This window comes from Pleurodeles waltl, chromosome 3_1 (genome assembly GCF_031143425.1).
Source record: "Pleurodeles waltl isolate 20211129_DDA chromosome 3_1, aPleWal1.hap1.20221129, whole genome shotgun sequence".
Classification (NCBI taxonomy): domain Eukaryota; kingdom Metazoa; phylum Chordata; class Amphibia; order Caudata; family Salamandridae; genus Pleurodeles; species Pleurodeles waltl.
In genome coordinates, this window is record NC_090440.1 from 1,212,572,039 (window position 1) to 1,212,589,074 (window position 17,036).

Sequence of the window (17,036 nt, forward strand, 5' to 3'; positions counted from 1 at the left end):
ATTAATGCTTATATGTTTTTTTTCAGTTGAAATAAGTGCCCCCAAGAAGCAAATGAAAATTAAATCCGAGTCATCTGAAGAGCTGCAGTATGTCTTTAAAATCTTTGGTTTAACTTTACCACATCGATTTGATGTAATAACATTTAAAGACGTGGCAAAATATTTTCTGTAGACATTTATACATCGTTTTTAAATGTACTGCAAATTCTTAATGGTAATCTTCCACCGAGTTTTAAAGTGCTGCACAAAAGCTTTTGTGCAGACAGATATAAAGCATGTTACTTGGCTGTTCAGTAGATCATCACCATCACCCTGGTCATATCATTTACTCTACTGTCCTGCTTTAAAGCTCTTGTACACCAAATACGTATTGCCATTTTGGCGGTATTGGTTTCTGGATATATTGTTGAATCTCTAAATGCTTCATTGTAGTGCACTGTTTACAAGTAAAGTATTGTGTTTGGTTAAGGATTTGATTACAGCTGTTTGTGTTTGTGTTTCAGACTGCTCAAGTTTGGTATCATAGAAAAACACCGGACAATGTTTGACCATGGGTAGTGGGAAAGTTAGATTGTGAGACACTGAGTTGTCAGCAAATGTTATTAAGATATTGGGCCCAAACACAGGAAGGCTTTACACAGCAGTTTGCAAGACAATAAGATATCCATTATACAGAAAATTTACTTTGTAGGTTTCTCCAGGGCAGAATGGGTGGACCTATTGGTTTTCAATATTCCTTGTTTACGCAGAGTACAATTTCTCGACATGTAGTTTTTGTTTATTTAAAAAACAATGTGTCCACAAAGTGAGTACTATTGCTACCTGCAAGACTGGTAAATAAATAATATTTTGTTTTTATATAGCATTTCATCATCATATGTTTCAGAGACTAGCCCCAGAGAACACTATATAAACATTAATATAGCAAGAAAAAAGTTACATATGAATAGAACTAGAATAAAATATAGACCTGTGTGTGCAGATATAACAATAAAGAATCATTCCATTAATATGATACTGGATAAAGATCACTTAAACCTAGTTACAAATAGTCTTCCTCTGCTGGTGCAATGTCATGTGCATATGAGATATACTGAACACAATTGGGTCAATAAAATTGATTCTAATTAATCATAAGGCCATCTTGTAGTGGGAAACACCAGTGAGTCTACACACTGGATCCAGCTAGTTTCTTCTTTGCTTTGCATTACAAGAGCAGAAGAAGATAAAGTGGGCCTCTGTCTCACTTGTTAGCGGACACAGGTCTTCTTCGGATGAAACACTAGTAGACAACCATTTGCACTTGAGACTTTTCAGAAGTAAGACTTTGTGTCTGAATTTCACATATAATGGTCTGTCTAATGGAGGACATAATTCATCTAGGAAGGCTCAAATGTCTGTTTGCTCCTAAAATCCAGGGAGTGGTCAATACTACTTCCTGGGCAAACAATTGGAGCCAAGACTCCTGAACATACAACCAGTAAGCAAATTTCCCTTACCTCTAGTTACAGAGCCAAAGTTGGTTGTCAGTTTGTTCATTCCAGAGGTGTCCAGCTATCGCTTTACTACTGTTCGTAGTGAAGAGATGGTTCAGGCAGGATCTAGATTTAATACTTCTTGCATACACCCTCTGTAGGGTGCAAGAATTTCATTAGACAAAATTCTACAACAATGTGAGATAGGCCTGAATTTATTTATGTTCTCCAAACTCTTCATGGTTGGCGGCCAAAACAAAGCATAATGGCAGTATTGGTAAGCTTTAGAGTAGTTTGACTAGTGACCTTAAAAAATGTATTCTTGACTCTAGTCCGGTCTTGTACATTATTGCAGTACCAGGGTTTGATGCCATATATCATTGCACCCAGAGCATTTGCCTTATGAAACTGCAGTGCTGGTGAAACATGCTTAAGATCTGTTTTGCCAAAATAAGTTTGTTTGATAGCACTGTAGTTGTCTTGTCTCTAAATGCTGTAAATCGTGTTATGACCTTTTAATGAATAGGTTTCTAGAGATCTCAAAAGAATGGAAGACTTTGGTGATCTATTCAGGATTCAAACTCATGTACAGCAGATATCAGTAGCCAGAGTTTAACTCCCTAATCCCTGTTGCTGACACTTAGTCACATGACAAAGGGACTGAAGACTGTCATACAGGGCTCATGGAGGGGAACTTGGACTTATCAAGATTGATTTGACTGAGGTATGATAGTTTAGCTGAGAGGTTGTTAGTGGGCTCAAGTAGAGGTCTTTGTTGGAATAGAAATATATTCTACATGGTAAACAGGAGTGTTCCCCTGCTCTGAATAATAGGCAGCATGTATCTAGTATCCTGACTTTCAATTTTGGCCCTGGTATCACACTAATTTAAGTATGAGTGCAGAGGCCTAGGACTGTCATTCAGTGATGCCCCAGATGACCGAGGGCTTCCCCAGACTCTGATTATCCAAGGCCTACTATGGACTGTAATTATGTAACCACCATAGGCCCATGCAGCTATCAAAATGCTGAAGGCCAATGAGGGGTTGCTTTGTCCGGCTCAATGAAGACCTGATCAGGACTGAAACTGCTGATGTGTTGAAAGTGTGAACGAAGCTGCTTCTCCCAAACTGCCGAAAGCCTATTCCTCGTCCCCACCTGCCTACCAGTCAAACTGAACATGGGTTACAACTGCCGAATTGTGGCGGGCCCACTCTGGGACTGTACCTATGGTTTAGTTGGAACTTCATCTTCTTCAGGACTGTTAATCATCAGGCAACAAACTGCATTTGGATAGTGGAGCTGCTTTATGCAGTGTTCACAACTGTAAAAGGCTGGACAGGCACTCAGATGAATGTGACCCTGCATCGAGTGCTGAGCAACACCACAGAAGACTGCTGACTTGATGAAGCTCTCATGAATGCATGAGAGTGCCTCCAAAGTGTAAGGTTACCCTGAAAGGACCTTGGCAGAAGTCTTCCTTTCTGCAAAGAAGCCAGTTGTGAGACTGAGTGGCACTATAAAGTGTGGGTGATTGAACTGCTCCAAGTGTAATCGACTCTACTCCCAATAAGACCTAAATAAGTGGGGACCAAAAAAAGGAGAGATAGTCTCGGAAGGGGCAGAGAGGGAGTGGAGTGGGTGCAATGCTTACGAGCGATGGCTCCAACAGACCCTGACTTTTATATCAAAATTGAAGTATTTAGTATAACTGTGTAAATAAAGTTCATTTGTTTAATTGAGCTTTGAGTTTGAGCACTTGTATAGAAACCTCCATGAGAAGCTTTTGATTCCTTACCCTTGTTTTCCTACAGGGGGTTGACCTTGGCCCAGTTTGCAGAGCTAAAGTAGGAAGGGACACGGACATCAGTGGCAAAGTACCTCACCCACAGTTGAAGCCTAGCAACTCCTCCTGTACCATGGCCTGTCAGGACTCCCCGCCGAGTCTGTTGGAACTCCAGACGGATCACCCATTGAGTTCATGGAGTATCTACCCATGGATGTAGCGTAGGGAAGCAGAGGAGCATAGAAAGGCATACACAGGGAAGAGCAGCTGTTGGTTGAGCACAGGATAGCGAAGGCAGAGCAAACTTAGCGTGAACAACAGAGAGCAAACCAATAATGGGCAACACACTGGTTACCACTAAGGTTGTATACAGGTAAGGCTCAGAACTCCTCACAGTAATAGGGAATGTCAATGCCTCTGTGCAGATTACTATTACAGATAATCACCCCTCCAGCCCTATTGATGGGAGGGAACAGAAACAATTCTGTCTCTGAACCCTGTGGGCACAAACAAGGATTGTATTTGCATACATAAGACAAGCCCTTATGGGTTCAGCAGTTCCTAGAAAATAGCAATGTCACAGATAAAACACATAAGGCTACATACAGCACAAGACAAAGGATGGGGCAGGATTTGCCTCCTGGAAACCAAGAACCAACCCTGTACAAAGGAAAACACTTACACACAGTTGAAGACTAATAGTACACTTACCAGACACAATAGCCTAAGAGGAAATTACAGAGCAAGCGCTAGAATGGAGCCTAAGAGCTGTAGCAAATATTTCAGGAGCAGGTTACACAAAGGAACAAAAACAGGCAAGTCATACAAGGATTCAATTAAACTGTAATAAGCAAAAGACTTGAAGATCAATAGAACTAATGCAAGGAAAAAAACTGGAGAACAGGTAAGTCATCAACAAGAATTCTAGGAAACTAACATGCAAGAGACTGGAACTTCAAGAGAACTAGAGACTGCAAAATAATTGTAGAGAAAGAAAACAAACTAAGCAAATTCTATGACACAAAGGATAAAATACAGGAGTTAAGGTAGAAGCAAAAGGAATTAGTAATTGAAAATAATAGCAGGAACCAAAGGAATAAACTAGGAAGATTTAGAAAAGGAGCAGCTCAAGGTCTGCACCAGAGTACAAAAAGCTAGACTAAAGTCAAAGCAAATTCCAGCGGGGCTGGTGAAAGCCCTAGCAGGCTGCAGAGGAACACGGCTCAGAACAATCTGTAGCAGGCTGCACAGGAACAGGACACAGCACACAGGGCTGGGAAGAATCTGTAGCAGGCTCACAGGAACAGGGCACAGCAACAGGGCTGGGAAAAGTCTATAGGAGGCTGTACAGGAACTGAACACCGCAAAACAGGGCTTGGAAAAATTTGTGGTAGGCTGCACAGGAACAGGTCACAGCAAAAAGGGCTGAGGCAAGCAGGAACAGGAATGGGAAAACAAACCAACAAGAGGTCTGGTACACCAAGGAACAAACTTCAATGCACGAACACGGGGCTTCAGAAAATGGCAGCTCATAAGCAGTTCCAGGCAGCAGCAAGCCCCAGGGCAGTGTCACATGGCTGGGCTGCAAAAGACTGATCACTGTTGTGTATGATTTCAGACTCTCACAAGTCCCAGAGGAGAGAATCCAGTTTAGAGAAGCAGCAGGACTATTTACAAAGGAAGCAGTGACAGCAGATTCCAGGTCTTATTGACTACTAGGCACTGCATTATAGGTCTTGAAGTCCATGGAAACAAATATAAGTTTCCAGCAGCAAACAATATCAAAAAGGAAAGCAAGCAGGAGTCAGAAAGGGACTCTGGGTGAGTTTTAATGATGAATCCCAGGCCTCAGATGATCCGTGTACAGCATCTCCCAGAGGCGGAACGATGGAGTTGTGACATGGCACTCCTGATTCAGATCTGTGCCTTATGAATAGTGATTAAGGTGAAGTAGTAGGAGGTCTTTTGTGCCAGCATTTGGAAGTAAATTGTTAAGATCAGATGAAATGTCATGTTTGGGTTACACTAGGAGGCAAAGGTTTTTCTTAATTTCATAGTTGAGTAGTCTAACTTGTTAACTTCTCTCACCTACTACTAACACCCTCATAATGAGTGTCCTCCAAATTCTGATAGAGCCAGTAACCGCAGTTACCAGCCCTATCAGAACTATGAGGTCAGCAGGAACACTGTGGATCTCTCTTCTTTAAAACTGAGATTTCGGCCCCTGAAAGCAAGGATCTATGTTTGTGAATTATATGGGAAAATTAGGAATTACCAGTTAAATCTGATCTGGAATTACCAACCGTGCGTAATTCCTAATTTCTTAGTGAACCCTAATACTCCCACTCATAATGGGCTGGATTTTTTCATTGCTTCAGTTACCAGACCCACCAGTATCACTAATTCTGGTGGACGGAAAATACTAGCCTATTTTCCAGGCTGCTCTTAATGAGAACCTTAATGTTCTGTATTAAAAATAACAGCACATTGTGTGTTAGCGAAATATATATCACTATTGATACACATCCAAGATTGAAACAGAAACCTAGGTAAGACTTTGGAAAGTTTGTGTTTGACTTACATTACTTTTACTTGAACTTTGAGTATATGATCAAGAAATCTCATCTGAGATCACGCCCTCTAGTAATGCTTCTAGAATACGTTTTTACTCCTGAGTCTTTTGTTTCACTTCACACATGATCCAAATGTCATACTGAAGTGACCCTAAAGCCCTCAATACACTGAGACCCAGACTTCACCTTAGATAATTTTTTTGATATCTTACAACTCATAATTGATGTGTGTGGAGTATACCAGGGCTAGTTCACATCATAAGTATTCCAGGGGACCATTCACTCATTGGAATATGCTGAGGAACACCACCTCCTGCCCACAAAACCTCCACCATAAAGGTATTTTAAATGTCACCAAACCCAAAAGCCTCCGTGATGTCACTGGCCTCAACAAATACAAACCAGGACTTGTGTATCCTGTGCGATAGTAGTCTCTTTCTATCATGGTTACCCCCATTTTTGGCCTGTTTCTGAGTGTCAATGTGTTTTTACTGTCTCACTGTGATCCTGCTAGCTCATAGTTTGTGGCCTATGTGGGTTGTCAGTATGCTTGACTGTGTAACTGAAGTTCTGCTAACCAAAACTCCAGTGCTTCTGCTCTCTGCTTACCAAATTTATCACTATAGTTTAGTGACTCTGTATTCCAATTCTATTTGGCACACTGGACCTCCCTTATAAGTCCCTAGTACATGATACCTAGGTACCTAGGGCATTGGGGTTCCAGGAGATCCTTATGGGCTGCAGCATTTCCTTTGCCACCCATAAGGAGCTCATACAAACTTTTCTTCAGGACTGTCACTGCAGCTTGAGTGAAACAGTGCAGACAATATTTCACAGCCATTTTTACTGCTATTAGGTAACTTTTATAAGTCACCTATATGTCTAACCTTCATTTACTGAAGGCTAGGTGCAAAGTTACTGTGTGTGAGGGCACCGTTGCAGAAGCAAAGGTGCCCCCACGTTGTCCAGGGAAAGTTCCCCGGACTTCGTGAGTGCGGGGATACCATTATAAGGGTGCACTACATATATGTCAATACATATATGTAGCTTCACAATGGTAACTCCGAATATGGCCATGTGAGGTGTCTAAGATCATGGAATTGTCCCCCCATTCCAAATCTGGTATGGGGGAGAGGGGCAATCCCATGCACCCTAGGGGCTCCACCATGGACCCCCAGTACTACCAAACCAGCTCTCTGAGGTTTCCACTGCAGCCCCAGCTTCGGGAGGAGGGTGTTACATCCTCTCCCTTTGGAAACAAATGTTACAGGCTGGGGAGGGATAGCCTCCCAGAGCCTCTGGAAATGCTTTGAAGGGCACAGATGGTGCCCTCCTTGCATAATCTAGTCTACACTGGTTCAGGGACCCATAGTCCTTTCTCTGGCATGAAACTGGACAAAGGAAAGGGGAGTGACCACTCCCCTGTCCATCACCACCCTAGGGGTGGTGCCCAGAGCTCCCCTAGAGTGTCCTTGGCGTTAGCTATCTTGGATTCCAAGGTGTGGGGACCCTCTAGAGACCTCGGAGTGGCCAGTGCCAGCAGGTGACGTCAGAGACCCCTCCTGATAGGTGCATACTTGGGTAGGTAGCCAATCACCCTCCTCTCAGGGCTATTTAGGGTCTCTCCTCTGGGTGTTTGCTCAGGTTCGGTTTGCAAGACTCCTCCAGGAATTCTCTGCATCCTCTGCTTCAGCTTCTGACTGTTGGATCAACCGCAGACTGCTTCAGGAACCGCTGTAACTGCAACAAAGTATCCAGGAAGGCTACTGTGACCTACAACTTCAGCTCCAGCCAGCATTTGCAACAGTTTCCAATGTGTGCACGCTCTGAGGACTACCCGTCTTCACCCTGCGCCAGAGTCACTTCCCTGCTTCCGCAGGGACCCTTCTGCAACGACAACCGGTACTCTGGGACTCCTATCCTGACAACGCGCTTGCTCCCTGGAACACAGGTGGTGAACTGAAGTGACCCAGACTGTCCAAAGGTCCAGCTGTCCAAATTTTGGTGGCGGTAAAAGCTTGCCTTCCCATGCTGCGACAGTGCCCCTGTGCACCACGTCTTCTGCAGCTCCTTGGGCTTCTGTGCACTTCTTCCAAGATTCCTTTGTGTACAGCGTAGCTTAGGTCCCCAGCACTCTAATCTGCGATACTCAACTCCCTGAGTTGTTCTCTGGCGACGTGGTACCTTCCAGTGTAGTGCTGCAACAGCAGTGGGTAATGTTGCACACAAATATCTGATACAGACTTACTAGCCGCAGATTCCTTACCTTAGAACAGTAGTTCCCAGACGGCGTGCTCCGGGCCGCTTGTTTTACAAATCTCAGCCAGTGGAGCTGTGGTCACTACAAAACTATCAATGCTGCACACATTGTTCAGCAGTGAAGCTTTGCAGATCGTTTTAATGGACTGCAGTTCCTATAGTAGCCATTAGATGCCAGTATTAGCACATAGCCCCAATCTTGGGAACAGCGGCTCCTAGTTGAACCAGTGTGATTGGTGAAGGACAGCTTTAGTTCTACTTATCAGTGTTTCCCCTTTTGTAAACCACCTTATCAAGACAAAAAACTGTTTTTCAGAAGAAAGGTACCCCTACCTTACACACTCATGGTTACTCAGTTTTGTTTTCAATGTTGCTCTCTCTCAGCTTTGCCACAATATTGTTGATATTTTTACATCAGGACTGTCTTTTGAAGTAGTGAAATATGCTGCTGTTAACATGTTTTTCTACATTCAGTCCTGTGTTTGTATTAGTCCATCTGGTGTTTAACTTCTCATAGTTTCTCAAGCTTACCCGTATAATAAATTGTGTGATATGATTTTGATTCCAGAATGGATGCCGTAGGGATTTACATGTATCGTCTTTCAGTATCTGGTGGTGTACAGAAACACCACAGTGCCTGGATTGCATTTGGCATTTTAATGTATTCTCTTTCGCTTTGCTGTGAACTGATGCCGCAGTAGCAATCGTTGTATAAGGTCTCTTCTAGAGGACTGATAAATGAGCATTACAGAGCATACTGTGCAAGAGCAAAGTGCCATTACTCACAGTCAGGTAAGTCAGCAGTTGAAGTGGGCCTACATTGTGCCCCATTTCATGTGTTTGTGGTTGGCAGAAGCAAAATATTTATGACACCACAGTGGACTAGTAATCCATGAACAGGGCTGAAGGAAAGCCCCTGGAAGTATGTATATTATATATATATATATATTTTTTTTAAACAAAAGATTGTGGGTAACGCCCGACCTAAAACATTCCTGCTAGTGGCAAATTAAACAATGCAGTGCAGTTTCTTCTTATCTAGTAGAAGCGTCCAGTGCCCTGTCACATCCAGATTTAAAGACACCTCTTGATCGAGAATATGGTCTCAAAGCAGAGACTCACCTAGCCATATAACAGCTTTTTTTGCCATTTTATGTGGTGCAAATTTGACCCCTCCTTCTGCCAAAAAAAGTAATGTAATGGGGAGCTGCGGCCAACGACCAGTAGGTCAAGGGAGCAGCAGGTTGAAAAAGTTTGGGAACCGCTGCCTTAGATTATTCTCTAGGTGTCAGGCTGGATCTTGAAATTTAGGAGCAGTACACCCTGCATGTTGGTAGGTGACGTTTCTGCTCCCCGTCGTGTCATCTGCGCCGGAAATTGTGCTGTGCCTAATATAGGTGCCACTCCAGCTTGCTGACATCAGTTTTTATTTCTGCACCAGTTAGTGCTGATCATTGAAGAGCTACCTACTCCATTACTTTTAAACTGGTTTTCTTCTTGGCTTTTTGTCTACACTTTAAGACTTTATTCTCCTCAGTGTGACATGAATGTCCCCTAAGAAACCTACGGGTTTCAATCCATATGGTGCCTGTCACAGGCAAATGTCTGTGACGGACACACACGTAGTCTGTTTATGGTACTTGGAGAGAGCGACCACAACTCCAAGGACTGCTGCTCCCTGTACCTGAAGGCCCTGAGAGAACGTTCACTCAGGCTCCTCGACCTCGGGAAGTTCAAAGTCCTGGTTGCGCAGAAGGTCTTGTGACCTCTCGTGAAGTCGCACCCGTTGTTGTCATGTCAAAGTCGTCTGGTAAGTCCCACTGCAAAAAGTCGCAGAGGTCTTCGACTTAACTGCGCCAATCCAAGTCCTCACATCAGGCATGGGAGCGTCAGCAGTCCGGGCCTTGCTCCTCGGCGGAGCCTGCGTCAAGGTTTGCTGCGTGCCTTTCTTAATTTCCTGGATCGACCCCGGCTCAACTAGGAGTTTAATGAGGGTATGCATCTCAGTTTTTGGGCAGCCCGACCCTTCTAAAGCACCTTTTGACCCCATGGGTTCAGGAGGGGCACCTGCTGGATTCCTGCCAGCGGGGTTGCCCTTGATGCCAACTGCGACCTTCATTAGCACCTGTTCCAGTACCAACGCTCCTGACACCCCACAGTGGCACCATCCCCATCGTCATTCCTGACTCTGACATGGAGCCAAAAAGGTGTTGTCTGACTCCGGTGCTTACTTGGACCGTGCCTCCCTATTTGAAGCCAGTGTTTTTTTCCTTCAACAGAGAGGGAGGTGAATGGGCAGGTTCTGAGGACACTTAACTAGCAGATGCCAATGGGTTAGACATCTCACCGGACACTGGCTTGGGCTTTCCCTGACTGTTGCTACAGAGGAGGTTGCATCATTCACTTTGGTGGTGCGAAGGGCAGCTGAGGCCTTGGACTTCTTTTGTCCTTAGTGGCAGTCAGACAGGATTCACCCCACCATCCAAACCCTTACTCCCATTAAAGGAATTCCTTACCACTGTCTTCTTAGGGCATGGTCCAAGCCTTGCACAGGCACTCAGTTGCACAGGACTATTGCCTGCCATCGTCACCCCGCTCCTGGGGACCCCAATTTCCTCACCCTCCACTCCACTCTAAAGGGAGTCCAAGAGGCTGGACTCCTTGGGAAGGAGGATGTTCTCTTCCACCACCCTATCCCTCCAATCGGGGAACACTGCATACCGTTGGTGCTGATCTTCCACACAATCTGGAATTCGATTGTGCAATGTCTGCCTGTGGCTTCGGAGTCCTGAGTTGTACTGTTGCAATATGTGCCAAGAACTTCAACCGACAGGCTTTCAAATTACAGAAAATTCTGTTTCCAAAATCCTGAAGAAAATTGAAGCGATAGGTGCGCCTGGCCCCAGTAGTATACCTGCTCAGGTCTTCAAGGAAGATTCCGACCTGTGGTTTGCTAGCTGAACTCTGCTTTACCAAACTTGCATAATGTCCACAAAAGTCCCGGAGAACTGGAGGGGATCTATCGTAAACCCCATATAAAAGAAGGGAGACAGGAGGGATCCATCTAATTACTGCCTCATCACCCTCCTTAATATTGATGTAAAGGCTTACACCTCTGTTTTAATTGAAAGACCTGGAATGCTGGGCTGAAGTGAATGCTATAAGTCCACTCATTCAAACTCCTCTACACTGGATGACATTGTGGACCTATCTTAATTAATCCACCAGTCAACAAGCAAGAAACCGCTCCTACTCTGTTTGTTTGGTGGATTATTCATCTGCCTTTGACCTGTTTTATAGGAACATTCTGTTGAGAAAGCTCAGAGATTTGGGCACCTGAAACAGTCTGCTCCAGGCCATCATATCCCTATACACTGCTACATGGGTGCAGATTAAGTTAACACCAACAGTAGTCACCAGGGAAGACCCAAGAGACAACAGCCTTATGCAAGCACCCTTGTTATTTAATCTCTACTCTGCAGACATTGGTGCAACACTGAAACAAGTGAACTTAATTCTGGCCAAAATTGGATGCACTAAGGTCTCATTGCTCCAGTATGCTGACATCATCCTCCTGGACCATTCTAGAGTAGACATACACAGGGCCCTTAACACCTTACACAAGTACAACCAGGAGAAAATGGTGACGAAAGGCTTCAAGACCAAAGTAATAGTCTTCTGTAATTCAACCCAAAAACTAATTTTACCTGGCTCTTGGGTCCAATAAAAATTGAAACTGCTTACACCTACATTTACTTAAGTGTCTGAGTATCAACAAAAGTAGGAGCTATAAAGCACCTGATGCATCCCGTGACAAAAGTTGAATCAACAATAATCAGAATGTACAAATTAAATGACACCCTGGAAAGCCCTTCTGCGATGAGTAATAGTGACAACTGGCAACCCTCATACCAACGATCAAGTACTGCCATGAATCCTACACAGGCAAACTAGCCAACATAATGGATAATAATCAGATCAAGGTATACAAAATGGTCTTCAGCATACCTCTGGAGTTGCTTAATAAAGCTGGAAGCTGGTCTGGAGGGCCAATTATAGGTAAGCATGGCGTCCTTCGTAAACCACTACTATAGAATCAAAAAGGCCCAGCCCAACACAATGAAGGCTGTTCTCTAGATCTATTGCCACTATTCGAATCATGGTATGCCACAAGCATTTTCAGTTCAATGAGCTCCCTTTTGGCCTTAACAGCACCCTTCTAGTGTTCACAAAAGTGATTGTGGTGATTTTAGCACATATTTAAGAGGTCAAAGGGTCCCAGTCTTCTCCTGCCTCTATGAATAGCTGTTATAGGTTGGCTTGTCCCATGTAGTCTTCAGACTACGTTGAACCACCTAACTCATTTGGGGTTTGCTGTCATATGTGCGGAAATCACATCTGACTCCTTCACCAATACCGCCTTTCATCTGAGATATCTTGAACACTGTGCTGTTTCACACTTGTTCTCCTGAGAAGAGAGTAGGTGATGATCCTGATGCTTGAGCCTCTGTCCTGGATCTCAGTGAGGGGGACTCTGAGGCTGCGGAGACTGATGGTATTCTGCTGCTCAAGCACGTCAGATGGCATATGCGGGCTTTGCAGTGGGATCTGAAGTCCAAATGACCCAAATATCAGGGCTCTTTAAGATTTGGTTCAGATTTAGGAGAAGAATGCAAAAAATCTGCAGTGGTGGCTGCGTATCTTTGATTGGGTCTGGGGTAGATCCCTCTCCTTACACACACAGCTCACAGTGGTGACCAATTCATAGCTTATTGTTTGGGTAGGCAACTTGGAACAGGTGGAGATCTGTGGTGTCTGGTTTCCTGTGGAGGCCGGCCCCATAGCAACCTTCTGTATCTGAGAGCCATCCGTTTGGCCCTGAAGCTTGCCTGTCCTCCATCAAAGGTGAGCTGGTACAGGTACTCGCAGACAACACCACCTCTACATCTCTATGTGGTACTGCAAGAAGCAGGGTGGGGGCAGGGTCGTGGACCTGGCGCCAGGAGCCTTTATGTCTCTGGATGTGGCTAGACCATCAACTAATTTTTCTGGTGACACACCACTGGGCGGTTTCCTGAACGCTAGAGGGGTCAAAGTAAGCTGTAGATGCTTTGCGGATGACAAATGGCAGTTACACTGGAGATGAAACAGCGTCTTTTTGTTGAATGGGGAGAACCCTGGCTCATCTCTTTGGCACCACCAAGAACACTGAGTGTCAGCACTTGGGCACATTGGGGCTTCCAAGGTGTTTCTCACTAGGAGATGCATTTCATGTAGACTGAAAAGCAGGACTTGTGTGCTCCTTGCCTCCGTTACCCATCCTGCTCAGAGTTGTGAATGAGATCTGGACTGACTGGGCCCAAGTCATACTAGTGGCTCTAGATTGGGCATGGAGAGTATGGTGTCCTGAACTCCTGGGCTTGAGCATCTGTCCTACTAGCAGACTGCCCCTTCTGGAGGATCTCATGCCTTAGTAGCAGGGCAGAGCCTGTGCAACCACCACCTTCATGCTTGGAGATTAAGCCGTGACAGTTAAGTACTTTCAATTTTCCTCCAGTAGTGTTTATTATCTTGGAAGCTATGCGTCCCCAACCTCATCTATATACACCTGCCACTAGGCTACGTTTATCGCCTGGTGTTTTCTTCTAAACAGATTGACTCACTCCATGCCAAACTGTCCAAAAGCTTTTTTGTTTTTTATCCCCATCTCTAGCATAGCAAGGCCTTGCCCTAGGCACTTGTCGGCTCTTTCGGCCTTTTCATGGTTGCAGGACCAGCCTTCGCTATTTAAATCTCCAGTTATGTGATTCTTTAAAGGGTTACAACATAAGTTTACCCCTTTTTATTTTGTTATGCCCAGATTGGCCTTAAGATGTCCTCGCATTCTTCATGTGTATGATCTTTGAGTCGCTACACAGTTGTTCTCTCAGACTCCTTACTCTAATGGTCTTCCTTGTCAAGATAACATCAGCCCTGCAGGTCCGTGAGTTTCAGTCTCTTTGTTGACCCACCTTACACCATCTTCTATTTGGACAAACTAGTCCTTCAGACACATGCTTCCTTCTGTAGGTGGTAACTCCATTTTATGTGAGTCCATAACCCTTCCTGCTTTCTTTGCTTCACCTCACCTCTGTAAGGAGAAGGAAAGGCTTCACCTGGTGGATCAGAAAAGGGCTCTTAGTTTCAATATTGACTATGCCAGAGAACACTGGATGGACATTCAGCCCTTTAGCAGGCTCACAGGAGCAAAGAATGGCAAATCTATGCAGAAAAGGACCACCTTACTCTGAATTGTACTCTGCTCAAGATCTGCTGTGCACTAACCAAAAAGCAGCCTCATGAAGTTTTGCATGTTCGTTCAGGACAAACTCTTACTACCTGGGGGGGGGGGGGGGGGGAGCCTGAAACTACAAGCCCCAGACTCCCTAGCGGCAGCAGAGCTGCAGGTTGCCATTTTGCGCCTGGAGGCACGGTGAAAAGGATGTTGCTAGCCCGTTTAGCGGGACGAACTCTGTTTCTACCTGGGGGACCCTGAAACTGATGGTGAAAAGGATACTGCTGACCCGCTCCGCGGGACGTGCCCGGGCGAAGACCGAGCCCGGAGGAGGCTGGGCATACTCTCTTGGTCCTTTTTATTTTGGTTTAAGGGAGTGTATGAATCCTGTCTATACAAGTAAAGATCAGTCAATAGTGTAAATACCCTGTATATTTATAATGGGGGAAAAGGAAGCAAAACCAAGTAGGGAATGGTATAACCACAAAAACTCCCAGTACCACAAATATGATCACTTATTATCTCACGGATGCAATGGGGAAACTCAATGAAGTGAGCACCAAGGCCGCAGATTTGATTATCGAACTAGTCCCCCCAAAGGAAAGATTTCATGGGGTGGTTTCCAGGTCTTCCCTAGACCCTTTAGAACCCATAGACACCTTAGTAGAGATCAAGTCCTTGAATAAAAAGACGATTTAACCTCTCTGCCACCGAAGAAAAAGAGAAGCAAATAGATAACTAAATCCAATTTTGCACCATCATCACAGTGTCTCAGAGGGGGTCAAATAACTAGGGAAAGGCATGAAGGTTATTCATCAGTTGCATTATCAGGAGACAATGGATTGTTACTAAAAAGTATGGAAACATTGTTTAAGAAATTACACAATAAATTAGATAATATAGAATCTAAGGTATTGGTAGACATCAAGGAGATAAGAGCGCAGAAGTAAGATTGAAGGGAGCGTCACTCTAGCGACTAATGCCAAAAATATGACTCTTGGTTGTGATGTTAACCCAAACAAAAACCAAGTGGATATAGCTACAAGGAATAACACTACGACAGGGAATGTAGACTCTAATAGCAGAGACACAGAATGTTGCTATCCTGCACAAAGGGAACCATCCCAGCCTAAGGCACCTATTAATAACCACGTTAGGCAATTAAATGTAAACCATAAAAGGCAGAAAGTGAAGAGAGAGAGCTCCGTGAAAGAGGTTTTACAACTGCCCCCAGATGCAACCACTTATACTATTATTCTTAAAAAATGTCACCAAATTGGGACCAAATACTGTTGAAACCTGGCCAGATTTACGTAATAAAGTAATTAATTGGATGTCGAAGAATATATGCACTCCAGATATACTATTTTGTGAAATTTTATATGCAAGGAGAGTCCAATGGTTGGGACACCTGGATGGAGAAGAGGGAGACTGTATAGTGGTTAACTTTCGTGATCCTCGCTTTGTGGGTAATTTATTACTAGATCTAGAAAAAAGACACCGAAGTCACAAAAGCATGAGAAGGGAGATTAAGGCTGTCCCTCTAGGATACTTTTACAGACCGTTGAATATTCTAGGTTCAGGAGGTATAGGGGATACAAGGAAAGCACCTAGTAATCTGGATGGGTATGATAGTTTAGAGTGCACTAATAAATTTTCCGCCTTGAGTAATTTGGAGGACCGGGATTGACAGCAGGAGGAAAAGAATAGAATAGGGAAATCTGCCCATGATGAAATATCATCTGTTATTCTAGAGCCAAAACTTAACACCTCGTGTTGTAATAGTAACGTTGAGACCGACGGGAGGACTCTAATAAGGAACTCAATCACACTCATGTCGTGGAACATAGCTGGGATGAGATCTAAATTGGCCGATAAGGAGTGGCAGACTGTAATAAACTCGTCATATATTATCTGCCTACAAGAGACATGGCACACCGAATCCTTCTATATGGAAGGATGTTCTGTTTTTACTACATCAGCTATTGCATCATCTAGTGGGAGGGCCAAGAGATGGTTAGCAATTTTGATTTCAACATTAGTACCGTTTGTGACTGTGAAATTCTTCCATGACTTCCCTCACTATCAGTTTCTGTATCTCTGGATAAATGGTACAATGGGAATTATATTATATTAATTAACTGTTATAACAATAAATTTGATGATACTAAAAAAGTAGTGGTATCAACTCTCCAGGGTGATTTACAGTTATTTTTAAATGATGTAACAGCAACTTATATATTAGTATGGGCATGAGATTTTAATATTGGGACGTGTCAAACCACCACTGAAAGAATATGCAGTTTTATTGATGATGGTTGAAATGCTCAACCTCACTTTTTACATAATAATTACAGAATTGTACTGAATGAAATAATATCTAGATATGATCTAGAATTGGTGGAACAAGAGGGTCAAGGGAGTGAAGCACCCAATGTTTGTAGGAAGAGGATACTCCTCAACTATCGATCATATATTGATTTGTAGGAATAACGTAGCAATGATCGAATCTTTAAAGATTAAGCCAACTATATATAGTTACCATCACCCTTTGCTTCTCGCTATGAGATTAGATCAACCCTATAATATAGGAGAACGATTAACAAGAAATATAGGTATAAAAAGGGAAAATGGTATCGCCACAAAATGGACTGGGATACATGAGACAA

The 17,036-nt window shown here is 43.8% G+C and overlaps 1 protein-coding gene across 5 annotated transcripts in view; it reads left to right on the top strand.

Annotated features, from left to right (window-relative positions):
• MSANTD2 (Myb/SANT DNA binding domain containing 2) overlaps positions 1-17,036 on the top strand; it is a 436,899-nt gene that overhangs the window by 137,828 nt on the left and 282,035 nt on the right. For 4 of the 5 annotated variants that reach the window (XR_011201505.1, XR_011201506.1, XM_069224518.1 and 1 more), the window contains one exon: positions 27-87. Coding sequence is in view for 3 of the 5 variants with exons in the window: in XM_069224518.1 (XP_069080619.1) it covers positions 27-87 (61 nt within the window). In the remaining 2 variants the exon portion in view is untranslated. Of the gene's footprint in view, positions 1-26; positions 134-17,036 lie in introns of all 5 variants that reach the window. The other variant, XM_069224519.1, reaches the window with a different exon arrangement.